General features: G+C 45.2%; 1 protein-coding gene across 2 annotated transcripts in view; it reads right to left on the bottom strand.

Moving 5' to 3' along the window:
• The window catches only part of JPH2 (junctophilin 2), an 87890-nt gene extending 61279 nt beyond the window's left edge, over positions 1–26611 (bottom strand). For both annotated transcript variants that reach the window (XR_007244639.1, XM_048498282.1), the window contains exons 1-2: positions 25618–26611; positions 10251–11031 (exon numbers count right to left, since the gene is read on the bottom strand). Coding sequence is in view for 1 of the 2 variants with exons in the window: in XM_048498282.1 (XP_048354239.1) it covers positions 10251–11031; positions 25618–25996 (1160 nt within the window). In the remaining variant the exon portion in view is untranslated. The remainder of the gene's footprint in view (positions 1–10250; positions 11032–25617) is intronic.
• Between the last annotated feature and the right edge of the window lie 613 nt (positions 26612–27224).

Genomic DNA, 27224 nt, shown 5'->3' with positions numbered 1-27224 from the left:
CATCAGCCCTTGCCAGTAAAGCCAATGCTCATGTTGGGAGGTACTGGTGGGAATTGTAGTTCATGAACATCTGGAGGGCTGCGAGTTTGACACCCCTGCTATAGTGGAACTGGAATGGTACGGCATAGCTCAATCTTATCAGGTTGTGGAAGCTAAGCAGGAAAACTGCAGAGGCAGGCAATGGCAAACCACCTCTGCTTCTCACATGCCTTGAAAGCTCCTTCCTGCAACTGCCGTACGTCAGCAGTGACTTGACCATACTTTACACACACATAATAATTACGATGCTGGATTAGGATCTGGGAGATCCTAACCTGTTTGGTCACGGAAACTCACTGGTCACCTTGGGTGAGTCACTCTCTCTCAACCTAACCTACTTCACAAGGCTGTTGTCAGTGAAGAGGGGAAATGGTATGTGCCACCCTGAGCTCATTGGAGGCAGGGCAGAATAAACATATGCTAAATAAATAATGAAATTCTTAGCAGCAGCAGTGCTGACAAACTGCCCATTTGTTCTGCACTAGGAAGGCATTAAATTTACTTTTTAAAAAAGAGACAGGTTTCTCAGGGAAGCCAAATATTGCACCACATTATTCTGCAAGTCTACCATAGACCTCCCCCTTCTAAACGAGTCCTCGCTTTACTACTGCAGTGTTAAGATCCACCTGAAAAGGTCCCTGTTTGAAAGGCTGAGAGCTTTGGCTCACCCTGTTGCTCAGATAAACCATTGCTACACATTCCCTTATTTAGTCAGGGACTTCTCTGCTGACTGCAGTGCTTTCAGTACGTCATTTACACCATACTCCACCAGCATCTCCCAAGGAGACGCTCATTCCTGCCTATGCAATGCAGATTTGAAATGCTGAGCACACTGGAAGATATAAGTTAACATGGCTCAAGAGCATGATTGGCCAGAAGCAGACCAGGAAAGTGATACGAGGACTGCAGTTCACGGCTCAGCAGATGAGGCCCTCTGTTATTTTAAGGATGGGCTCAGATGTGCTCCACAAACTCATGGGATATGAATTGTTACGAGTACAAAACCTGTACTCTTGCAGTGATTTACGCAGACAAGAAGTAGGAAGCGTGGACACAGACTGTGCAAGTGTAGAAGCGACTATTATTATGTATGTTTCCATAGGCTACAAGAGGCAGGTGTATACAATCAGACTGTGCTGCATGGAAAAGCTCTATTCTGATCCTTGCATGATTTTCAGCAGCGATCACGTCTGACCTGGAAAGTCCATTGAGCAACTGACCTGGGTCAAACAACAGTCCTCTGACCTTCCCCATAAACTGCTGTTTTGTACAAAGAGGAGAGAAATCGTGCTTGCCAAGCTTAACCTCTGTGCCCTTCAACTGCTGAAGCGTAAATCTCCTTTTCAGACCAAGACTTAGCAACCCAGGCTCCAAAGGTGAACTGAAAAGGTATTTTCCAAGACGATCACAGAACAGCTTTGCCACGACAGAGTGTGAGAGATCCAAAGCCTGGCTCTGCACGTTCTGATGCTCAGTAAACCTTCCTGTGAATAAGCCACAAATTAGTCTCCTAGGCAGGTGTGAGAAGAATTAGCTTTTGGAAGTGGAAGGGACAATAATTTTGATTTTGCTGCTTGTACCAAACAAAGAGTTTATTAAAGCAGTTTTTCACGGCTTTTTATGGCAAGTATCACACTGACTCCATCTTCCTGTTGCCCTCTAGAAGTTTGTATCCTCGATAAGAGCCCGGTCAGATCAACAGCAGGACTGCACTCTATGGACCTGTTCTTCCAGAGGTGGGGCTTACCTCTCTGGCAGCTTTTAATTCAAAAGGGCCAGCTGCAATTTCTTCTGCACGGTCTCCCAAGCAATCATCTCAGACTCCACCCGTGCAGTGATTGTTATTTCTCTTAAAGCAATGGCAATATCACTCCAGCAGGTGACTGCCTACTCAAGAAGCATTCAATGCGATTAAAGGAACACTTTTGCCAAACTCCCAACTACCCTCTAGAGCCATTTTAGGCAAACTGATAATCATATTGACTCAGTGCCATGGTTGGATCCAACCAGTTTTTCTGCTGTTGAAAAAGGAGGGCGGGTTCCCTTCCGAATACTCAAAAGCAGCTTTACAATTACCTTGTTCCTTCGGGACAGGAGGGGTCAGCTGGTGTGGTGCAGGGACCAGGCTTCCCATAGGTGCCCGCTTCATTGTGGGGGACCACAGGGGGCCTTGTTATCCCCGCTCTTATTTAATATCTACATGCAACCCCTCTCTCAGTTGGTGCGGAGCTTCAGGCTGAGTTGTCACCAATATGCTGATGATACCCAGCTAATTCTGTTGATGGAGGGGGGGGGGGCTCTGCCCCTGTGGCTCTCCAACACTGTTTGGAGTCGGTTGCTGGTTGGTTGAGGCAAAGCAGGTTAAAACTCAATCCATCGAAGATGGAGGTCCTTTGGCTGGGGTGTGGTGAAAGGCCTAGGGTTTTTCAGCCGCCGGTTTTGGAAGGGGTCAAGTTGGCCCCGACCTCCCTGGCTTGCAGCCTGGGGGGTCCTCCTGGATTCCTCCTTATCAATGGAGGGCCAGGTGGCCCATGTTGCCCGGGTAGCTTTCTTTCATTTTCGCCAGGCTCGGCGGCTGGCACCCTACCTGTCCCAGGCTGACCTGGCCACTGTGATCCATGTGACTATCACCTCAAGGTTGGACTACTGTAACTCGCTCTACACGGGCCTTCCCTTGAGACTGACCCGAAAGTTGAAGCTGGTCCAGAATGTAGCTGCTCGGCTTCTTACGGGGTGTGCTTACCAAGATCACATCACCCCCGTGCCTCGCCGTCTGCACTGGCTCCCAGTGGAGTTCCGGATCGTCTTCAAGGTGCTTTAAGGCCCTTTGCGGCTTGGGGCCCTCATACCTGCGTGACGGTATCACCCCATATGTCCAGAATAGGCTGTTGCATTCTGCGACGGCAGAGCTGCTGGAGGTCCCTGGCCCTTCCACAATGCGGCTGGCCTCTACTCGTAAAGGCCCTAGCCCCTGCCTGGTGGAACACTCTTCCTCCAGCAGTCTGGGCTCTGCGGGACCTTGGTGAGTTCCGCAGGACCTGTAAGACTGAGCTGTTTCACCGGGCTTTTGATGAGTCTGGCCACGGACCGGCTGCCCCCTCATAATGCCCGCCATATCAGCCATTTCTAGCAGCGCCAGCTGGTTTCATCTTTTGGCACTGCCAGCCCCTCCCGGCCTTTTAGATTGGGTGCCTCCAATCATGAGCTCTATTGCTGTGATGGAGTTATTGCTGCATTTAGATTTTAATTTATTCATTGTTTTTAGACGGTTTACGTATTTATTGGATTAATTGGACTTACGTGATTGTTGGGGTTGTGTGAGCCGCCTAGAGCCCTTCAGGGATGAGGCGGCCTATGAAATCAAAGAAAATAAATAAATAAATAAATTTACTGGAGATCACAGAGGTTCCTTCCGCACTTGCAGAATAATGCACTTTCAATCCACTTTCAATGCACTTTGAAGCTGGATTTTAATGTGCGGAATAGCAAAATCCACTTTCAAACAATTGTGAAAGTGGATTGAATGTGCGTTATTCTGCATGTGCAGAAGGGGTCAGAATCTCCATGGACAAAACCCAGATTGGACAGGGATTGTAGAAAGGTGGAGAATTGGGTGAAATTGAGCAAAAAAAATAAGCCTGGATCTAGCCCAGAGTCATCACTGGGCAAATCCCCATCAGCACTTTGCCATGCCCTTTTACCTCCCCATTCACAAATTACCAACAACACTGCACTTCAGAAATTCGGACATTTCATGTTAACGCTTCTTACTAATCCAAACATCAGCAGCAAGAACAGAGAGCAACTGTGCTCATGGCTTTCAGTCACATTCATTAACTGAATGGATTTCAAAGGGATATTTTTTCAAAGTATTTATGGTATCCAGTTTTTAAAGGAAGAATCTTTAGTCTGGATCTCAAGGATCTCTTGCCAAGGGTGGTGTTTTCCCCTGGGGCAAAGCAGCCTTCCCCTAATGCAAGAGGTTCTCTTGCATCAGGGGACGGCTTCTTGCGGCAAACTAAAGTTTCACCACTAGAATGGAGATCTCTTGGATCCAGCTCCTTGTGTGCACAACTTATTTTGAGCCTTTGACAAAAACAAAAAACAAACACTTAACAGCAGAAGCCAGTTGCAAGTTAAAGAGCAACAAATAAGGATTCCCAAATCACTTAGCAACAGAACCAGAGACCAAGAGAAAAAGCACCATTGTTATCCTCTGAGGGGTCGAAGGGAAGAAAAAAGGGACAGGCCTCTTATCTGAAATGCCACGGTGTTATATCTCCCGAGAAGATTAAGGACCAGCGTGAAATGACATTCTCACTTGCTGATTCAATGTTGTTTCATGGATTGTTACTGGTTGATTAGGAATATTAATTTCTCTCTTGGGCTCATATCAGCAGTTGGAGGCTTGGTTAGATGTCCCATTTTTTCAGGATGTTAACACTGATGAAGATGTTAACCAGAGCTTTATCCATTGTAGAGCCTCCTGTCTAGAATTTCATTAAAACTGGCCTGAGTCAGTCTTTATCTGATTTTAAGAAACTCGAGGGGGGCAGGAGCTGGGAGCTGCTCAACATCTTCTGTTCATAAACCCTTCAACTGAAGATGGGGGAAAGGAAGTTTTACAACATCACTTAATTGCATGAACACTAAATATTTTATCATTCAGTCCGCTGGGCAGTTTGCTCCCTCATTTCATTCGTCTTTGAAAGAGAGTTGATAAATCCTTAAGCTAAACTGAGTATTTGGGTACGTTAACAGGGCAAGATGCCTTAGATGCTCGCTAATTCCAGACCAAATCAACGTAAGACTTACGAGAAAGGGCCCATTTATCTAACGCTGAGGTTTTAAGACCCTCCTTCCAGTATCTCCGAGCAGCTGTGCAATATTCAAGGAGAAGAAAAGAGTTCCTTTGCTCCAAAGTTTCCTTAATAGGAAATTATCACCAAGCAGCACTAGGGAAGGGATGCCGTTCCTGAGGGGGGTGGGGGGACATTCCAATCCCTGAAGTAAACGACCGCAAAATTTCCCCCTTTGGTTTGGTGTGACTAGTGTATAATAAAAAGAGCCTTTTGTAAACTGGCCGGTATTCTTGGAGCAGTTCAACAGCTCAGGCGCCTTCATTTATAATCTTGCTGTGCTTTGCGGGCAGGTTTTTGAGCGTGGTGTGGAAGAAAGGGCAAAAGGCAGCCAGCATCCTTTGTTATTCTGGACGTGACTTGGTACATCCCAGTGACGGGCTCTGGCTACAGCTGGGAGACTGAGGTTCAAATTTTTACTCCACCATGAAGCTCAATGGGCCTGTCACTTGCTCTTAGCTGAATCTATCTTCTAGGATTGCTGTGGGATGGAGAAAAGGAGACATCCATGGACATAGCTCCTTAGATGAGTAGGGAAAAAAGAAAGAAAGAATGCCTGGGCTTAAAATACTGGAGTATCAGAATTCCCCTACCTTGAATAATCAGTGAGCACTGCTTCTCATTCTCCCTGAACTGCAGTGGCCAAATTTCAATGGAGGTCTTTAGAAGGCAGTCATGACAGATAGAAAGATGCTCATCTGGGATATACAGCAAATCAAGAAACCCTCTCAGCACCCATTGTCGCTCAGGAAACAGCATAGAAGGGAAAGCAGAAGTCTCTCCTTTTGGACCATATTCTTGAGCCGAAGTGGGCCCCAAAGTGCTTGGGAACTTTTATTCTCTGATGTCACATGTGACATGTCATATATATTGTCTAGTTGAACTGGGAGCAAAGACAGTTCAGTTATTTGTACACGTAAAAAAGTTTTTCTTTCTAAAATAGGGTCAAAGCTACACACTTTAGAGGTAATTGGTATAAAGCCAAATATGTTTGTTTAGTTTTTTATTTATGTTATTTACACCCCATCCTTCTCCCCAACAGGGAACCAGAACACCTTGCATTGTTCTCCTTTCCTGCATTTTATCCTCACAACACTGTAAGGTAGGTTGGGCTGACTGTGTGCGACTGGCCCAAGATCACTCGACAAACTTCCACGGGAGAGTGGGGATTCACACCTGGGCTTCCCACATTCCTGGCAGTATCAGGAAATGTGAAGATGAAAAGTGGACCAGACAGCCTTAAGCACTGTAAATACATCTTCATGGAGAAAAACAGTTTGTGTGTGTAGATATACATCACACTGGTTGCGAATAGCAGATGCAGATTTAAAAAATCAGTGTTTTCTTCTCACAATATACATCAAAATGGAACTCTGGTTCCCTCTTTTGTGTACTTAACCAAACAAAGCGGCAATTTAAATGCAAGTTTGTTGTTTGCAACAACGCAATACATCTTTATTTGAAACTCATGAAGCTATGGCTGAGAACAAACACTGCCATAAAAACAGGCCATCCATCAACAAACTAATTCCCTATTTATGCCTCCCCATTAATATTGGTTAGTTCTGCTGATACAAAAGCATGAGTGTAAAATTACCCCAGGTCTTTTATGACAAGGTCTGTTACCTCAAACATCTGCTAGTCTCCAATTAACATCTTTGCAGAGACAAATGAATCACTACTAGAAGACTGTGTAGTCAATCAGATTAACAAAGGTTGCAACACATTAGACTTTCCTGAACAAACCCTACCAATAGGAATGGGAGAAGCACACAGACATGGGAGGGGTTTTGCAAAGCACCAATTCATATCAATGTTTGTTATTGATTTTTGGACTCTAGGTTGGATGCATGAGATGAGCTACGGCTCTATGGGAAAGCCATGCACCCAGAAGGTCCCTGGTTCAATCCTTAGCATTTCCACTTAAAGAATATCAGGAAGACAGGCAGGTATTGGGAAGGCCTTTCCCTGTTTGTCAAAACAGACATTATTGAATCATATGAACCAACAGGCTGACCTGGTATAAAGCAGCTTTATTTGGACCTAGTAGCCCAGTGGCAGAGCTAAAAGAGGGCGGGGGCGCATTGCACCAGATGTGTACCTGGGGGAACAAAAATCACTCCCCAACCCCCTCGCCCCTCCAGGCCTGGCCCCACCCCACCAGCCTGGCCTGTTTTCAGCCGGCAGAAAGGTGGAAAAGGTAAGGGGGAGACCGGGGGGAGGAGACGGGGCCACAGGGGTGCAGGCGTACTCCTGCGCAGCCATGCTTCTGTAGTAGCCCTTTTCAGTCACTACTAATTTGGTTCTCCTGCCTCACATGTGGGGGCAGCACACTGTGTGCAACTTTCTCAATAGCAACATTGCCATTTTTTGTGAATAAGGCAATGTGATACAAGTATAGTGCATTCTCCTACTATGTTAGGTGGAACCACCAAAACTGTAACAGCAAAACAAGGGGGCACTGTGGCTGTTGGCAAGGGGAGAGTTCAGAAAATAGAGGATACCTGGCTATCTGTGCATAGGCAGGGGATAAGGCATAGGTTTCCTGGCTGGATATGTGTAGGAGGGGATGGGGCCAGTATGACTGCTCTTGCTCTCCCTCCCTATGTTTTGGTTTCTACCTACATATACCACTTGCACAGGCAGAAGTTTTTCCTAGCTCTTAAAGTCAGAGGCATAGCAAGGGGGGAAAGCACCCGGTGCACCGGTGAATCCTCCACCCCTGTCCCGCCCCAGAACACCCTCACCACATCCCCACAGGGGCACATGCTCGGTGCATCGCCCCCTGTCCCCTTGCAGCTACGCCTCTGCTTAAAGTTTGCATCAAACAGGGTTCTCGTATTTAAAAACTAGTAAAAGTCAGGAATTCCTAATTATCATTAGGAAATAAAAATTTCCTGAAACTGTGACCAAGCTGGGGGGAAATAATTAAAACAGCTATATTTTAAAAAGCCAATAAATATGTTCAAATATGTTTTTAATGAAATAATTTTTAAATAAATTGGAGAATATAGAAGTAGCTGGAATGTTCCACGCAAACAAAATTAATCCAGACACATCTATGCCACTGCCAGTTTCAGGAATGATGTGAAGATGAAGAGTGGACCAGACAGCCTTAAGCACTGTAAATATGTCTTCATGAAGAAAATCAGTTTGTGTATGTAATTGAGGCTGTCAGTCTAAAAGCACAGCCAAATTCTGTCTCTCAGCCAAAATGTGTCTGATTTTATTGCAGTAAAGTATTCAAGACAAGCAAGTATCAATTGAAAGGGTAAGGGTAAGTTCATGCAAAAGCCAGTAATTCAAAAGAATATAAATAAGAACATAAGAACAAGCCAGCTGGATCAGACCACAGTCCATCTAGTCCAGCTCTCTGCTACTCGCAGTGGCCCACCAGGTGCCATTGGGAGCTCACATGCAGGATGTGAAAGCAATGGCCTTCTGCTGCTGCTGCTGCTCCCCATCACCTGGTCTGTTAAGGCATTTGCAGTCTCAGATCAAAGAGGATCAAGATTGGTAGCCATCAATCGACTTCTCCATAAATCTGTCCAAGCCCCTTTTAAAGCTATCCAGGTTAGTGGCCATCACCACCTCCTGTGGCAGCATATTCCAAACACCAATCACACGTTGTGTGAAGAAGTGTTTCCTTTTATTAGTCCTAATTCTTCCCCCCAGCATTTTCAACGCATTTTCAAAGCTCACGGACACAACACTTAGGCCTCTTCTGCTCATGCAGAATAATGCACTTTCAATCCACTTTCAATGCACTTTGAAGCTGGACTTTACTGTGTGGAACAGCAAAATCCACTTTCAAACAATTGTACAAGTGGATTGAATGCAGTTGCGTACCTACCATGGGTCGGGGGGGCCGTGCCCCGGGCGCACGCCATTGAGGTCACATGGGGGTTGGAAAATCACCCCCCACACTCCTTCCCCTTCCCCCCTCGCCCTACCCAGCCTGGCAGAAGCCAACCAGCTGGCCTCGCCCAGCCAGGCTGTTCTTTGCAGCCCGCTAAACTAAGGTAAGTGGGCAAAGGGGCGCGGGGGGTGGGACACCGCAGGGGGTGGGGAGCAGAGGCCCATGGGGGGCTCCATTTTGCCCCAGGCACCATTTTACCCCAACGCCACTGATTGCATTACCCGAAACTGATGTTATATATATATATGACAGTGTGACATCAGTTTCGGGTAATATATATATATATATATACACACACACACACACACACTTCTTACCAAACACTGGAGTATTGGCAGTATTGGAGTATTGGCATGCAAGGTCTACTGAGGAGGAGAGATCTCCTCTTCCCAGCAAGTACATGGTAACCCTAAATTCACAAAATGGCTGTGGTCAACCTGTTCTGAAGAGAATTAGGAAATTTTTATTTTTAAAAATAATGAGTTGCACCCAATCTTCTTTTTCGTTGGTTAAAAAGATAGGAAGGATTGCTTTTGAGCAAATGCTTGGCATCATGAGGTCTGCATGAACAGAAGCCATGAGGGATCATGATTTGCTAATGAGGTGGACTGAGCAAGACTGAGGCCATTTACACACGTGATGTCCTTTGCGTTCACTGTACCTTCCCTTCAGGTTGGATATCTGCTACATTTCAATAGGCAATCTAACACAAGCACATTTCATTCTATCTGAACACTCCTAATAAAGTCTTTTACATTGCCCTAGTTTATTCCAGTTTATTTTCCAATCTACTCATTAATTTTATAGATCATTACAGATAGTACGATTTTAACAATGCCTCTGTCACAAAATAATGGAAGAAGCCATGCTTTAAAGGTAGAGAGCACACTTTGCCTTTATAAACCATGAGGTTTACAGGTTCTCAGGTGATACTTCAATTCAAGACCTCACAAAGCTTTTACTAGTCACAGGCAACAAAACTTGGAGAATGGTTTGGTACAAGACAGTGCCATACATTGTCCAATATTAATCTTCCCAAAGCCACGGCAACTTAATCACCACTTCTTGAAACTGTGCCCCATCACATTAATAAAGAGGGATAGCATAAGAACTCGGTCATAAGAATTCTTCATTATCTTCCAGAAGTTCTCCATCCATCACTGAGTCCTGAAGGTATGTTCAAACACAAGGATATATGCCTACATGGGTGAATAATAATCCTTAGCACCAAATACTGCATTATTTAATATACAGGAATGTATTTGTATGACACAGTTTTGTTTGTTTGTCTGACACAGTCCATCTAACACAGATATATGCATATACACTTCTAGAATCTGATCATCAGTTGCAAATACCAATTTATAATTTAAAATGAAACTCTGAATACTTTCCGTACTGGCTTAGTTGAGGCCACTGCTTTGAGCTCTTACCTAGAAGCTGCAATCTCAGATTTCTGCCTGGCAATGGTTGAGGCCCTCTGAGCTCCTTCTATGCTCCGGTCCACTTTCTGTCTTATCTTGGCACTTTTCAGAGGTATCACCCGCTTCTTCATGCCTTTGATCAGGACGTTCATTCGGTACTTCCCTTCTTCCTTCTTGCCATCAGGCAACGTGGTGCAACCATATCCATGCCGTACATTATCCAGCCATTCTCCCTCATACTTCAGGCCACTCGACCTCTCACTCACACCAAACCCAGAGCGTTTGTCATTCTTCCACTCGCCCATATAGGACTCCGTCGTGGTGGCATCAATATCGGCATCAAAAGGTGGGAAATCCTCTCCCTCTGCACCTTCTCCCAAGCTAGCTGTGGAGGCAACATCGCTACCAGAACTTACCCCGCTCTCACTCTTCAGAAAACTGAGCCGGCTTCTTTGGCTGGACAAGGAAGTCTTTGACTCTGATTTCTTCAACTTCCCAAAAAGGGAGCTCCTTCTGAAGAGCCCTCCCTTCTTCAGCTTTCCAGCATCTGCATCTCCATACAAGCTGAGAGCAAAACCGCCCCGCGTGATCGTAGGTGTCATGGGAAGGTTCTCCAGGTTAGCTGAGGGGGAATCATGTTGCAGCAAGGTGCCGTTACTGTGCTCACTACGTAGGGAAGTAAGGGAGGTCCTTAGAGGGTTGCGGACTACAGCTGCCATGCCATAAGGCACACTCTGTCGGACACCGTAGCCGTGGCGCATACCATTGGTGAACTGTCCTTGGTAGGTGCCTAGAAACGAAAATGAGGACTAAGTTAATCCATAATATTTATCAGACAATGTATATGAAAGAATAGTTTTTCAGGCAGCAAATATATTCACAATTTTTCCATTAATAATAATCACCTACTTTCCAGTTTCAGCTGACTATGACCAATATGGTATTTGGAAAAATGACTCCAAGGATCCATTGGCCCACCACGGGTCCCCAACATGGTGCCGTGGGCATTGTGGTATTCTTCGATACTTTTCCTGGTCCCTACCAAGTGTTTTTAGAAAGTGAGAGGGGATAGTGGGTCTTTTGCTTAGCAAGACTTCTGATTAGGCGGTGGACATCTAGCTGTGTAGATTTTTTAAACTGCTTTGGCAACAACTGCCACCATAACACAAGGATCTTCACTGTGTAAATGAAGGAAAGCTGAGTATGCAAAACATATTTCTAAACTATGTTTGTTTTAAAAGGCAATATGTTAAACAGCACTTGCCTGAAATCTTGCAGGTTTACTATTAGAATTATGTATAACCTAATTCCCGGACATTGTGTAGTTAGCTTCGCCTCCTGCAGCAACCATTTTGTGGTTTGCTCCACCTCTCCTAGCAGCCAATTCGCAATTGCACCCACCACCCTGTGTCAGAATTCCAAAGGTACCCCGGGGTCAAAGAGGTTGGGGGTCCCTCCTCTAGCCCCTGGATGTTAAATATGGTGGACCTGAACTATTAAGTTTAAAGAAGAACCTATCAGGGTTGAACTAGAATTTTTCTGTTTACGACTTCCCTTTTTCCTGATGGGGGCAAGAACTGCAAAAAGTACCACCTCACTTACTGATAATTAACCCCACTTACTGAAAATGGGACTATTTTCTTCCCGCTTTCTTTAACAAAAAAAAAGACAAATGGAGGAGACAAAGCACTGGTCCCACTCTATTTTAGCCTCACCATGATGCTACATACAGCTTTTTTAGATTCAGAATGGCATCAGACTGAAACTAAGAGCAAGGGGAATACTTCCTGTATGAAATCTTTTTTTGTTGAAGAAAAAGCAGAAACAAATAGTGCTCAGCAGTTGGAAAGCATGATGAAAAGGTCAAGCAATGAAACATGCGGAGAAGGATTTCATGAAACCTTTCTCCATCCCCTTTCCAAACAGCCTATTTCATAACAGAAAAATTCAGCTGTGAACTTTCATATTAGCCCTAAAATTTGTTTTACAAAGCTCTTGTTAGTTGGTTACTTTACAACTGTGAAAAAGCCTTCGTCAAGCCTTATCACGGTTTGTAATAAAAGCACTGTTTGTGTAAATTAGTTTCATTATCAGAGGACAAAACTCTCTCAGGTTATCTATAAAGAGGGAGAGGGAGTTTAAAATACAACTCACTTTATTTTTAGATTTATAGCCAATTATTTCAGTGCCCACAAAAAGAGACAGCATAAAGAACAAAGGTATCAGTGAGCAGTAGAATCAGGAACTTGGTGAAGCACACACCATACAGAGAGACATTATTCTCCCCATCTTTACTTAATCCTTGCAAGTACTCTGTGAGGTAGGTTAGGGTAAGAGTGTATAGTGATCCCCTGGCAGACTGGGGATTTGAACCTAGGTCTCCCAGCCCCTAGTTCAACCACTATATCATAGTAACTTTTAAAATAACATAGAAGCTTTTTGTAAATGAAGAGACTTTCTACATAAACCTTCTCTGTGTGAATGAATAACAAACATGCAATTGTTTCACAGACCACAAGCCATACATCTTCATTGAGCTTCTTTTACAAGCATCTCTCATTTTCTTAGCACTCAAATGTTGCACGTGGAAAAATCTACTTCTCCTCCCACCCTAGACAGTGGATTTGGATATTTTGCAAGTTGAGAGGAATGTGCTTCCATGCAGTATCATAATTCCTAGATGGATACTGCATAAGGTGACTACAGATAGCAGCCCATTCTTTTTAGAATTGGCCACCTCGAAGTGGAGCCTGAAGATCTTCTGGAATTATAACATCTCCAGGCTACAGAGATCACTTCCTCTGGAGAAAATGGTTGCTTTGGAGGGTGGACTCGATGGCATTATACCCAGCTAAGGTCCCTTCCCTCTCCAAATACCACCTTTCCTAGGCTCCACCCCGCCAAAATCTCCAGGAATCTTCTCAACCCAGAATTGGCACCTGTACCTCTTTCCCTTCTCTGTTTGCCATATTGTGACTCTTTTCTTATTTTCTCTCTTGCAATTAAAATTATTTGATAGTTGTGCAGTGTAAGGCGCTTCTCTAGACTTTGCATAGAGGTTTTCTTAGTTTTCATCTCAACAGATCATTATCTGCAATAACAGTGAACTTGACAGGGTTTTTAAAAAACAGTCCTCCTATACACACTCTGGAAAGTCTCCTTGCCTAATTCCTCTTAAGAGCCAGCCCAGTTCAGAGACTTCTTCAAGTTTATGGAGAAATTCATTGTAAAGATAAATACAAAAAGCCTTGTAATTTGACTTCATTTCATTTGAGACAGCAGAAGGGAAATGAACCAAGCCTGTATAATGCAGGTACTGAACTATCTCTTCCCTGCTCTGAAATGCTTATAAGCTCCTTCTGCAAAACAGCACACTTGGCCTTCTGTCCTCCCACCCATCATGTACTTTAATGCTTCAGCTCTTACTGGGAATGGATACAGCCTAAGGAAGAATTTGCAGGGTCTGCAAATCATTTAATTTCTTCCCTCTCATCTGTTTCCACACCTGTAAAAATGGAACCATATCCCTGGATCTCTTCCAGCAGACATGCTGAGACTGGACTTCACTGAGATGATTCCTACTTGGATCACAAGAAGAAGAATGATGCGTTTTCTATGAGGAGGGTGGCTGGAAAGAAAGACTATTGTGTTTTCTCAAAGCAGCAAGATGTGAAGTGTAACAAAAGCCTTCTTGTTGTGGCCAATCCTCCCCAGAAGGAGCCTGGTTCCTTTCCATCAATTACTTCAGAACATTAATTTCGCTCAAGCCAGTTTTTCTGCCCTGTTTCGTTGTCCTCCTTCTGTTGATACGGTTACCTCAGTAACTGGCAAACCACCAACGCAGCAAAACCTACTCCATCACTCAATACCATGAAGTCCTGTCCTCAAATTAGCAAGCCACCACTCTCCCCACCCCATCTCCACACAGCAAGGGTATCCTGGGATAAACTATGCTAGAGAAACACAAATATTTATTACCAGCATGAAAGCATTCACTCCCCTCAGGATTTGCTTTCTCATAGGCAAACCGCCAGTTGCACATGGGGTATTTTTATAGCCTTCTTCCTCAGTAGCTTCCCCAGAGGACACACAAACCCCATCCAGAGAATGATCATTTTGAGTGAAATAAGCTCAGGGAGGAGTTCGCGTGTACTGGGAAAGGCCACCACTCTGTGGGAGAAGACAGATTTTGTACATAGTAGGCCCTGGGCTTAATCCCAGGCAGATGGAGGCTCCCGGGCTGCCCTTCTGAGAAAGACCTTTGCCTGTGATCCTGGAGAGCAGTTGGTGGGCTGGGATGAGCTAAATGGAACACTGGAATAAACCAGCTCTTTATATTTTAATTCCCACTAGCTCTCAATAGTGCTTTAACTTATAAAACAAGCCTAGAATGAGCAAGCATGGAAGAAAAAAGACCTTCCTCATTAACAGCTACAGAGGATACCTTCAAAGATAGTGAATCTTGTGACTTGTTTATCACTGATAATTTTATACAGTTTTTTAAAAAAAAAATGTTTTCATGATTTTGATTTCACAAGCTGCCCCAAGCAGGTTTTTGGACAGGTGGCATACACATTTTCTAAATAAAATAGTAAGTTAAGGGGGTAAGGATGCCATCATCCAAGTGGCACTTGGAAATCTCCAGCTATTGCAATTGATCTGTGGAAGACCAAGTCCAATTCACCTGGAGCAAATGGCTACTGTCGAGGGTATACTCTACGCCGTTACTCCATGCCAAAGTCCCTGCCCTCGCCAAACCCTGCCCTCACCATGTTCTGCCACCAAAATCTCCAGTTATTTCCAAATGCAGAGCTAATAACCCTAGACTTAAGGGGTCACGAGTCACACAGGCAATTTTCTTGGTCCAGGATCAAAATCATCCCTTTGGTCCTGGGTCATGCCAAAGTGACTTGTTCCTACAAACTGCCCATTTAAACCATTACAGTATACCTCCCCAAATGTGTCCTTTTAGTTTACACATCCTTCTCCAGGACTGGGACTTCCCTATTGTTTACAGAGACAAATTTGTTCCCAGACCCATTGTATGGATATTTTGATCTACGCTCTAGGGCCTAGTTCAGAATTACAATTTGCAGAGTCACCTTTTTGTGCAAATATGGCAATGTTTTATGTGAATAGAGTAGCATATTTTTCCATAATACAACTTTGGTGCATGAAAACAGAACACTGGGTCTTGGAGGGTAGACCTTTGCCCATACTAAAGCTGTACACATTGCCCTACTCACACAAAATGGTGTCCGCAGACGTATCGGGACAACTGTGAATAGAAGTTGCCTTCATTACATATGGTGCACCAAAACTGAATGCCTGAAAAGGACCTTGAATGTAGAGTAGCCAACCTCTGGTTGGGAAATTCCTAAAATTGGAGGGGGAGAGGTCCCAGCTAGGGTAAGGTTTGAAGAACAGAAGGAACTTACTATAGTATAATGCCATCTAGTCTACCCTCCAAACCAAAACCTTTGTTGTAGGGGAAATGCTGTTGGAAGGCTGGAAGTCAGTTGTTTGAAGGCTGTTTGAAGGCTGGAAGTAAAAAAAAAGTGCAGAGAAGGGCAACAAGGATGATTGAAGGACTGGAGCACCTTCCTTATGAGGAGAGGTGCAGCGTTTGGGACTCTTTAGTTTGGAGAGGAGACGTCTGAGGGGGGATATGATTGAAGTTATAAAATTATGCATGGGGTAGAAAATGTTGACAGAGAGAATTTTTTCTCTCTTTCTCACAATACTAGAACCAGGGGGCATTCATTGAAAATGCTGGGGGGAAGAATTAGGACTAATAAAAGGAAACACTTCTTCACGCAACGTGTGATTGGTGTTTGGAATATGCTGCCACAGGAGGTGGTGATGGCCACTAACCTGGATAGCTTTAAAAAGGGCTTGGACAGATTTATGGAGAAGTCAATCTATGGCTACCAATCTTGATCCTCCTTGATCTCAGATTGCAAATGCCTTAGCAGACCAGGTGCTCAGGAGCAGCAGCAGCAGCAGGCCATTGCTTTCACATCCTGCATCCTGCAAAGGCACCTGGTGGGCCACTGCGAGTAGCAGAATGCTGGACTAGATGGACTCTGGTCTGATCCAGCAGGCTAGTTCTTATGTTCTTATGTTCAGTTGCAATTCCAGGAGATATCCAGGCTATACCTGGAAGTTGGCAACCCTACCTGCCCCAGAGTTATCCCATTCAGCAGCACCCAATGCAGGCAGAAGACGAGCCATTCATTTTTTTTCTTAGCTTCTAGTTTTGTGTCATTCTCTGCAGAGTTTGGGAGGTGATAATAATGCTCCATCTCCATTCTGTGGAAAACTTTACTGGCTGGTTTCTGCTTAAAGGCACAGGAATAAATCAGCCACTCTGCGCTCCCCCTTCCCCCATCATTTGATGACTCAACCATTGCACAGGGCTAGGGAAGGACAGACATTCAAAGAAGCTAAATGAAAATGAAAGAGCAGCAAAAGACAACTCATTTCTTCTCCGGCCTTAACCCCAGCATGGCAGAGCATTATAAACCTCGACGATGGCTGCAGTCCTTTTCATATTTACCTGGGAGTAAGCCCCATGAAAGAAAGCATTTCTCACTTCTGAGCATTACACACAATGTTGCCCTGCATAGCAGAGATTATTTCTACAGGACATCCAGCAAGAATTGCTAACCTTTAAGAGCAGAAGAGAAGCAGGAATTCTCCAACTGAAACTTTCTCCAGGAGTGCAATGTAATGTCCTTTCCCGCTGAACTGTCTCTTTGTGCAAAACTGTTAATAGTTGTCGACATCTTAAACTTAGCATTTAAACATTACTTTTGATTGTTCAAAGCACTTCACATACATAATAATGGCCTTTGGAAAAAGAGTTATAAAAACTAGAGGGGGGGAAACTTACATCCAGGCCAATACCCTTCTGCACGCACAGAATAATGTGTTTTCAATCCAGTTTCACAATGGTTTGCAAGGAGATTTTGCTATTCCGCACAGCTACAAAGAGCATTGAAAGCGGATTAAAAGCGGATTATTCTGCATGTGCGGAAGGGGCCTTTGAGAAACCATTTAAAAGTGAGCGAATAGTTTCTAAGTGAGAGTAAGGACAAGATGGTATGCTTTCATTAAATCAGTTTTAATTGATAGGAAAAGTATAAAATCTTTCAGACTACACAGAACTCTTCTCCTCCAAAGAATAAGTCCAAGTGTAATCTTAAAACCACTTTCATGGGAGCAAGCCTTAATATTCCAAAGCAGGATTATGATTAGACCAGGTCAGGATTGCTCTATCTGAATCTTATTTGGACTGTCTTTTAGTGACCAGTTATATTGTAAAAACTGGATAGACGAATGGGGGAATTTTAATCACGTGAATGTTCTTTGGGATTTTTAATTTAGCTCTTTAGACTAGATATGAAGTATAATTCCATTTAAAATACTGATGTATCAGTTAAATAAGGCAGTATAGCAAATTCCAACACTGTAAGCAAATAAAATCTATGGGACTTCTGAGTGTGCCTGTGTGGCTGTTATTAACACGGCACAATTGCTAGCTTTGTTACTATCAAATTCTGGTCTGGTTTAGGTAAACAGTTTTAAAATGTTTAAAAACTAGGGCAGCAGTGGCGAACCTATGGCACGGGTGCCAGAGGTGGCACTCAGAGCCCTCTCTGTGGGCACGTGTGCACAGAGTTTGTCATGTGATAATAGTGTAATTATTTCAGGGAGATAATTAGCATTAAACCTAAGACCTAGTTTTGGGGAAGCAGTGTAGGTAACCCTGTTAAGCGCTGTTAAACCCTACTGATTTTCATGGGAAGAACAAAAGCATGATCCTTTACCTGAGAGTAAGCTCGGTTACTGGTAATGGGGTTTGCTTCTGAGTAAACCCTCCTAGGGTCGTGATTCACCCGTTCGAAGCGTTGCACAGTTGCTTCAAAGCAAAGCCACTGACTACCACCAAGCTTACTCTTGAGAAATGCGCGCCTTGGAGCCAACCGTTTTTTCTATACTAAAACCTCAGTATTCAGGTTAAATTGCCATGTTGGCACTTTTATTTATTTATTTATTTATTTATTTATTTATTTATTTATTTATTTATTAATTAAACTTTTATACCGCCCCATCCCAAGGGGCTCTGGGCGGTGTACAACATGAATCTCAGTACAAATAAATATGGTTAAAACCTTTAAAAACAGCAGTAGAAAAATAAGAGGCGTCCAAATACCCTAATTTTAAATCCTCCCCTAAGAGGGGAGTGGGAATGGTGGAGTCCCATTAGACAGGAAGGACTCCAGGTGTTAAGAGCTAAAAGGCACCTTCAGCGGCCTTTGGTCCTCTCCAAAGGCCCTCATGAACAGTTCCATTTTACAGGCCCTGGGCGGAACTCCCCTGCTGTCCCTTAAGAGGGGTCTCGGATGGCTGGTGGAAGAGTGTTCCACCAGAGGCCGGGGCCAGAGTCAGAAGCGCCCTGGCCCGTGTGGATGCCAGTCGCATCATTGAGGGGCCAGGGACCACCAAAAGATTGGCCTCAGCCGAGCCGGAGAGGGCCGTAGGGACATATGGGGTGATGCGCAGTCCTCATGCAGGTAATGAGGGTCCCAAGCTCACGTAAGGCCTTAAAGGTCAAAAGCATCCAACACCTTTGAAAATGATTCGAACTCTACTGGGGAGCCAATGCAGCTGGCGCAGCACAAAGCGTATTGGATGTGTTCCCTGTAAATGGCGCTGCCTTGTAAGCAAACCGTGCCGTACCGCATGTTGGACCCTCAGTTTCTTAGTCTCTCCGAACTGTAGACGCAAGGGAAGCTGCCTCGCGAGAGCTTGTGAAGTTAGCAATACTAGTCCAGCTCTGGAGGTGACCGCTGCATGGACCACTGTGGCTAGGGGTCCGCTTTGGGAGGAATGGGAGCCAACCGCCTGGCCTGACGAAGGTGGAAAAAAGCAACCCGGGTTATATGGGCCACCGGGTTCTCCACTGAAAGAGACGTAATCCAGGTGGACTCCCCAGGTTGCGAACGGAGGGGGGTCGGCGCCTAATGTGATCTCCTCCCACACCGGGCGGCTGGAAAAATCCTTTACTCGCTGGCCAAGCCAAAGGATCTCCGCCTTCGATAGGATTCAGTTTTAACTTGCTCTGTCGCAACCAACCAGCAACCGCCTTCCAGCACAATGCCTGTAGAGCCAAGAGGGAAGTGTGACTGCTCCTCTCCATCCATCAACAGAATGAGCTGCGCGTCATCCTCATACTCGATGACAAGTGCTAGCCCAAAACTCCGTAATTTGCAGCTGGAGCAAGGGGTCAAGGGCATATAGATATTAAATAATAGCTGGGATAGCAATGCCCCTGGGGTACACCGCAGAATGAACAGCGGGTGCACTTCCGGGAGGCCTGATCCCTAATAATAATCTCACTTTGGCTGAGTCCGGACCCCCCGAGAAACGGTATCGCATACTTATCATTGAAGGACAGTGCCCCCGCGACTCCAGAGACAGCCAGGTTCGGTGGGTCAAAAGGTCGTGATCGCACCACATCGAACGCTGCTGTAAGATCAAGCAATACCTTGTGCAGCTGTAACCAACTACCTCGGGTCATGCTGTATTAACGTAAGCGTATCTGTGACAGCGACGAGAACAGTTCTCAGCCCCATGCCCAGCACGGAAGCCGGATCGACTGGAAGGGGTCGAAAAGCCGAGCGCGTCATCCAGAAAACCTTGAAGCTGCTCCAACACCACTCTCTCAATTACCTTCCCCAGAAACGAAAGATTCGAAACGGGGCGGTAATTGGCCAGATCACCCGGATCTAACGATGGTCTTTTTAAGAGTGGGTGGACCACTTTGCGATAAATAAGTGGGTTTTGGGTTGCAGTTTGGGCACTTGGTCTTGAAAAGGTTCGCCATCACTGAACTAGGGTTGCCAGACTCCAGTACTGGAGTACTGAAATTACAACTGGTTTCCAGTGTTCAGTCATCAGTTCCCCTGGAACAAAATGATAGCTTCAGAGGGTAGATTCTGTGTCATCCCAGCCCTGCTGATTGTCACAAATTCCACCCTCCCCAAATGCTGCCACCAAATCTCCAGGAAATTCCCAAGCCACAGCTGACAAATCTACTAAAATACATTCATACACTGTCAGTGCAATATTAAAAAGTTACACTCTTCTAAGCTCACAGACCTCAGTGGATTTAGAAGGGTATAACTCTGTTTGTGATTGTACTGCAAGTCTGAGATATAATATAGTGAAATTCCCACTAGATGGGAAAGCTATTTCAACCATAATATGTAACAGTATTAGGGCCATCTTAACAGCATTATAGGCCCCTGGGCAAAGCAGTGCATGAGATACGTACACGTACATGCACGCGTGGTTGCAGAGATGACCATGATACTAAATTAGAGGTGACTGCCAATGTCCACTTGTTATGTTAAAGATTAACCTTAGTACTGTTCATTATCTTTAGTAAAACGCATGCTAAATATGCATCTTCCAATGACAAATATTTATATTTTAGTATAGTATCATATTTATTTATTGACAGCAAGTCATCACATATATAGATTAGCATGGGGCCCCTATGCTCATGGGGCCCCCAGGCAACTCCCTAATATTCCCATGCGTTAGGACAGCCCTGAGCAGTATCTATTTTTTGCTAGTCATTAAAATATATATTGCTGAAATGTACTTCTCAAATGTGCATATCATCAGGCAGATAATTATTCCTATGTACTAGAATTGCTTTCCTCTAAATGAAAAAACCACATTCCCATGAGAAGGAAATCAAAAATATCAACAGAGATCTCCGAGGCTGAAACACTTAACTGTCAACTTAATGAATCACTTCATCATTAGGAAATTCCCAAGAGTATTAATTATTCTAGAGAAATCTCTCAGAGACCAATACAGAACACAACACTTGAAGGAGGGAGGGGAGAAAGAAAAATAAGATCCTCTAAATGGAAGACAGATGTAAAAAAGGGGAAGGGTATCCCTTTTTGCAGACACATCTCATAAGAAAATAACCTACACAGTATATAATAAAATAAACCCTAATATACTGTACTGTAAGTGTTCAGTGGCTCCCAACCACAGATTTCACAGAGGAGGAGTTTCCAACTTTGCCCTCTTGCAGCAGCCTATACAGCCTCCAAAGTTTTCTTTCTGAGAGTCACCAGACCCCCCTCCCATAAGAACAATATTGGAGCAAAGAGAGGAACTGCAGTGGAGGAGCAGGATTAGCATAAATCATAGCCTCCTCTTCCAAAAACATAGATGCTGTTCAGTCAGAGGAACTGAGTGCTTGGCTATAGTGTGATATATGATACGAAACATCTGAATCAACAAGATTAAGCAAATTGAAAAAGTTGTAGGGAAGTTTGCCATTACAGAAAGATTTCTGTGCCACTTCACTGATTAACAAAAGGCCAAATTGCCAATCTGGTTCACTTGTTCCTCTTCACAAGCAAAGACAGTAAACCCCACTATGGAGCTCAATGCTGGTTTTAAAGACAATGCAACTTAGGACAACTCAAGTTTGCTCCAGATTTCCCTCTATTCAAACCATGTTATTCTGAGTGTTACACAATATTGTCTGGTGTATACATTTACAGTTCCGATAACAAAGGGAGATGAAAAAGACCTACTCTGCCCATGAAAAGCAAATTCAAAATGGCTGTTGGGCAACACAACAGCTTGTCCATGGCGCTATGTAACCGGGAAGCAGGAGTAGAGTTAGGATGCTTTCATTTAACAGACTGAACTACTGCAAGCCACAAGGAATGAAGATTTGTTTTATAATACCCACACCAAAGCACGGTGGGGCATTTAGACAAATTCATAAAGGGCAGATCCATCACTAGCTATTGACTACAATGACTAGATGGAACCTCCATATCTGGGGCAGTAAACTGATGGGGGGGGGAGGAGGCAACATCTAAGGAGGGCTTTTAATTCTGTGCCTTATTTGCAGGCGTTCCAGGGAATATTTGGGTGATCACTGTATGAAACAAGAAACTGACCTGATCCAGCACAACTGCTCCTATGTTCTATAATAGAGGAGACCTGTTTAGCGCAATCATCTGATCAATATTTTTCTCAACAAATCACCCAGCCATTGCTTGATTAAGAATTTAATTAGGCAGTTGTATTGATACATTGGAAAACTTTAATAAATGTACCATGCAAAAATGAGACAAGATGAAATGCAATCCAAATGGCCATTTGCCACTACAAAGAAAACTCTAACCCTCTAAGAATCAAATTTGCCAGGGTTCCTATTACTTTATTGCAGCACACCAGAGCCAAAACAGCTTGCAAAAATAAACAAATTCAAATCCCATCAGTACTGGAAGATCCAAGTTAGAATATAATATTGCCACAGGGAACAGTACATCTGCTAGAATAGCGGTTCTCAACCTGTGGGTCACGACCCCTTTGGGGGTCAAATGACCCTTTCACAGGGGTCGCCTAAGATTCTCTGTATCAGTGTTCTCCATTTGTAAAAAGGATAAATGTTAGGGTTGGGGGGCACCACAACATGAGGAACTGTATTAAATTGTTGCAGCACTAGGAAGGTTGAGAACCACTGTGCTAGAACATTTGTGCAACCTGAATGACAAGTGGCCTTCGCTTGTTGTTGGCACGTTCATCAAACAATTGGTAATAAAAGCTGTAGGCCAGAGTCTATTTACTATTTCCCACTATGCCTCAAGATGTAAGTAAAGCAGTAGCATGTAACTATGAACATCTTAATAACTGGATTCAACCAGTGAAGTATTATCAGATGTGTGCAGTAGCTGGTGCTTCACAAACCATTTCAGTGACAAACTAATGTACTTCATGTGTCAAAACCACTTTTGCGGATGGAACTGCCTTCTCTCTCAACCCCGTCCCCCCATCCCCCATCCCAGCTGCAGAGCAAGTCTGCTGTTTATTAATGCATTCATAAGTATATACAATACATCTCTGCCTTGAATGGTTTAAAGTGAGCCACCTCACACATCTGGAAACAGGAGAAAAAGTTGTGATCCTTTTCGCTTAGGCGTGGTTTCTAAGTAACCTTGACCACAACCTGTTCCATAGGAGAAAGATCAGGAGAGTTCTCTTAGCAGGCCAGTTGGAGTACATGACAGTACAGAATTCCTTAATCTATAGGATATGATGCTGTAACTATGCGATTCTGTGACTGAAATCCCTATATGTCAGTGATGGTGAACCTTTTCGAGACCGAGTGCCCAAACTGCAACCGCAAACCCGCTTATTTATCGCAAAGTGCCAACATGGCAATTTAACCTGAATACTGAAGTTTTAGTATAGAAAAAACGGTTGGCTCCAAGGTGCGCATTACTCGGGAGTAAGCTTGGTAATAGTTGGTGGCTTTGCTTTGAAGCAACTGTGCAATGCTTCAAACAGGTGAATCACGACCCTAGGAGGGTTTATATATCTCAGAAGCAAACCCCAGCAACCAAGCTTACTTCCAGGTAAAGGATCACGCTTTCGTTCTTCCCATGAAAATCAGTAGGGTTTAACAGCGCTTAACAGGATTACCTACACTGCTTCCTCAAAACTAGGTCTTAGGTTTAATGCTAATAATCTCCCTGAAATAATTACACTATTAGCACATGACGAACTCTGTGCACGTGTGCCCACAGAGAGGGCTCTGAGTGCCACCTCTGGCACCTGTGCCATAGGTTCGCCACCACTGCTATATGTAATTTGCCCAGGACTAATTGAGAGTACTTTTGTCACCCCAAGTGATGTATGACCAGTGGCTGGTTCTGCACAGCCACTGGTCAGAGCCAGCCAAGGGTTTGTCTTGGATCTGGATGGATCACTTTCAAACTCTCTACCTGGCTACTATGCTGCAGCCAGTGAATGAGCTACTTGTTGGAGACAGGCGATCTATGCAGGACTATTGTACCAAAAGGTTTATTGAGTACAATGCACTGGATAACTCAGGGGGCCTCACACACATGATATCAAACAGGTCCTTCAATCTCAGATGAAACTGCAAAGAAAAATCACTATTTATGAGAACACCTTGTCACCTGCTGGAGAACATTTTCCCCAGTCTTCACTGGTGGTTGACCATTCGTCCCAACTGGGCTCCTTCCCCGCTCTCTAATTTCACCACCCTTTTCTAAAGCACGTTCATTCAACATTTTGCTAAGCTGTCCCTATCAATTAGAATGGGCTGGACAGAGATCTTGAGTGAATATGGTAGCCCACAGAGCTCTAGAGAGGATTATTTATTGCGTGAAGCATTCTGACGTGCTAATACTTGTGTGCCTAAGTCACGGCCTACTTTTGAGTGACTAAAAATACATCCACTGCTAACCAACCCTGACCATTACCAATTCTGTATCAATAACCTTGCACCAGGTTAGAAAGGGCAACTGAGCACATGAGAAGTTTTCTTGGGGCTTTCAAAAAATAAAACTGCAAGTTACTAACGGCTGTGATTTCTGAGCAGGGATGCATCTAAACCAGTGGAAAATCCAGACGGTTGCAGACAAAACCCCAAAAAGCAACTTAGAAGCCCGAGAAGCTCTGTTTCAATTTTTTTTTGTACTTGAGTTTTGTGTGCATATGTGCAGAAGGCAGTACATCAGTTCCAACTGAACAGCACCATCTATCAGCCCTGCCTTACGCAGAAACAGTATGCTCACCTCTGGCTAGATTACCCATTGTGAGTTGGATATTCACTCAACCAGCCAGATTTGAAGCATATTATGGCAGGTTGCCCGGAGTTAGATGGATCTTGTTAGATCTCAGAAGCGAAGCTAGGTCAGCCGAGGTTAACATTTGGATGGGAGACCACCAAGGAAGATATGCAGAGGCAGCCAATACCAAGTCACTTCTGAATGTCTCTTTCCTTGAAAACCCTACAGGGTTGCCATAAGTCAACTCAACTTGATGGGACTTTCCACACCCACCATGGCATGACTGCACCGTTGCAATCTGCATAGCAGGGGTGTATGATCTCTGCAATGGTGCTGTCAGCATTTACATGTCAGGAGTAGCACTAGAATTAGAGTGCATGATGGTCTTAAATATGTACATCTGTGTCCTAGATGGTTAATTCTGTGATATCTCAGTGCAACCATATATGCACATGAAGCTGAAGCATCACCTAGGGACTTGTGCATGGATACAGACAACGTGTATCCATGTGTGCATCGGACCGCAACTTTATATAAAGTGTGTTTTTCTGGAAAGACTAGAACTTTCTACTGCAGAATCTTCATTTCACCTGTCCAGCAACAGGTTCAGGGACCAGAACTGAATCCTTTTCCATTGGCTGAGCCACAGCTTCTAGCTCACATCACACATTCCTTGATGTCCTGTCCCCCACCCAGAAAGAACCGGGCACTCTGTGCCTCCTTACCTCCATCAGCATAGGTCTCGGTGCCATAACCATCCTGAAGCCCGTTATTCCAGGTGCCTTCATACTTGGCTCCGCTGCTGACGTTCTGCCGTATCCCATACCTTCCCTTAAAGCCGTGGGTCCACTCGCCTTTGTAAAGCCAGCGTCCTTTGGTCTCGATCCCCAAGCCGTGCCTCTTGCCCTGAGACCAGTATCCTTCGTAGGTGTTGCCACTGGGCCACGTGTAGACGCCCACCACTTCAAAGCCGTAGTTCCAAGAGCCGGAGTATTCGCCCTGACCCTTGGGACCGGTGCAGATGCCGTGCCCGTGGGCCTTGCCCCCTTCCCAGCCCCCACAGTACGCCCCTCCATCATCGAAGTCAAACCTGCCGCCACTCATGGTACCAGCCAGTCACAAATGTCCACTCTTCTCTCTTTTTGGGGCCCGTTCCTTTCTATTCTAGCCAGGTGGCCTTGCCATTAGGCAAAAGCAGAATGTGTGGCTACTGGCATCGTCGAGGGGGCTCTCCAAGCTGGCTCCAGAACAAAGTGCTGCGTCCTCACAAGAGGAGGTAAGAAAAGGCAAGGGTGCTGCCTGCAGGGATGCAGAGCGAGGGCGACCTGCAGAGTGAGGCTAACCTGTTGGATGAGGAGGCATGGGCAAGACTCCGAACTGGCTTTTGGGGGCAGGCTGGAGACGCGGGCGAAGAAGGTCCCTCTCAGCTGCAAGCCACTCGAGCCCACATCCCTTCCGCCAAACCATGCCCCGGGCAAAGGGGGGGGGGGATGCTCAACTGCTGGGGACCCGGTTGCACATCCCTGCAGCCTCCTTGCAGGGCCCCACTGGACGGGATGGCAGCCGGCCCCTTTCAGAGCCTAGGAGGGGGTGCAAGGAAGAGCTGTGGGTCTTGAAGCCCCCACCCCTCCTGCCTTCTCCCGCGCGCCCTCCCAGGCTGCTCCCGGAGGCCCCCCGGCTGTGCCGCCCTTCTTTAGCGTCCCATCAGCTCCACGCTTCTGCGGCTCTCGCCTGCAGCCCCCCCTGCCCTCTTCCCTCCACCGCCTCCGGCAGAAAGGTCAACTCTGCCCTAACAAGGCCATCGGATCCCCAAGGCTGCTCCTAAAATAAACTCCCAGAGCCCGGCCCCTTTTCCAGGCCCCTTTTATGGGGGGCTCGCCCCCCCCCCCCCCCCCGCGGCCCATGCACACACACAGACACTTTTGGACTGGGACCAAGAAACCAAGGAGGAGGGCAGGCGCAGAAAGCAAGAGCAGCTTTTAAAAATAGCACGCCCAGAAGCGTCCGGCGCGATCTTCGCCTGGTGCCGTTTGGAAAGAAAGAGAAAAGTTGTGCTCACGGCCACAGAAGCGGAGGGGGGGGGGGGGGGGGAGAGAGAGAGAGAGAGAGAGAATAATGTGCAAGGGTGTGGGGGGGTCGATCGGTCCTGAAAGGCCGCTTTTCTGAGGTGGGGCATTTCCTTCCCTTGGAAAGCACCTGTAATTCTCTGAAAGCAGGGGCAGTCTGTTCTGATCTGAAATACTTCTCTCAAGAAAGCAAGCCATCGAAGAACCGGTTCTGGCGGGTTTTCCGGGCTGTGTGGCCGTGGTCTGGTGGATTTTGTTCCTAACGT

Source organism: Sphaerodactylus townsendi, linkage group LG05, assembly GCF_021028975.2.
Source record: "Sphaerodactylus townsendi isolate TG3544 linkage group LG05, MPM_Stown_v2.3, whole genome shotgun sequence".
Taxonomy (NCBI): domain Eukaryota; kingdom Metazoa; phylum Chordata; class Lepidosauria; order Squamata; family Sphaerodactylidae; genus Sphaerodactylus; species Sphaerodactylus townsendi.
Note: the sequence above shows the minus strand (reverse complement) of the source record. Positions and strands in the feature narration are given on the sequence as shown.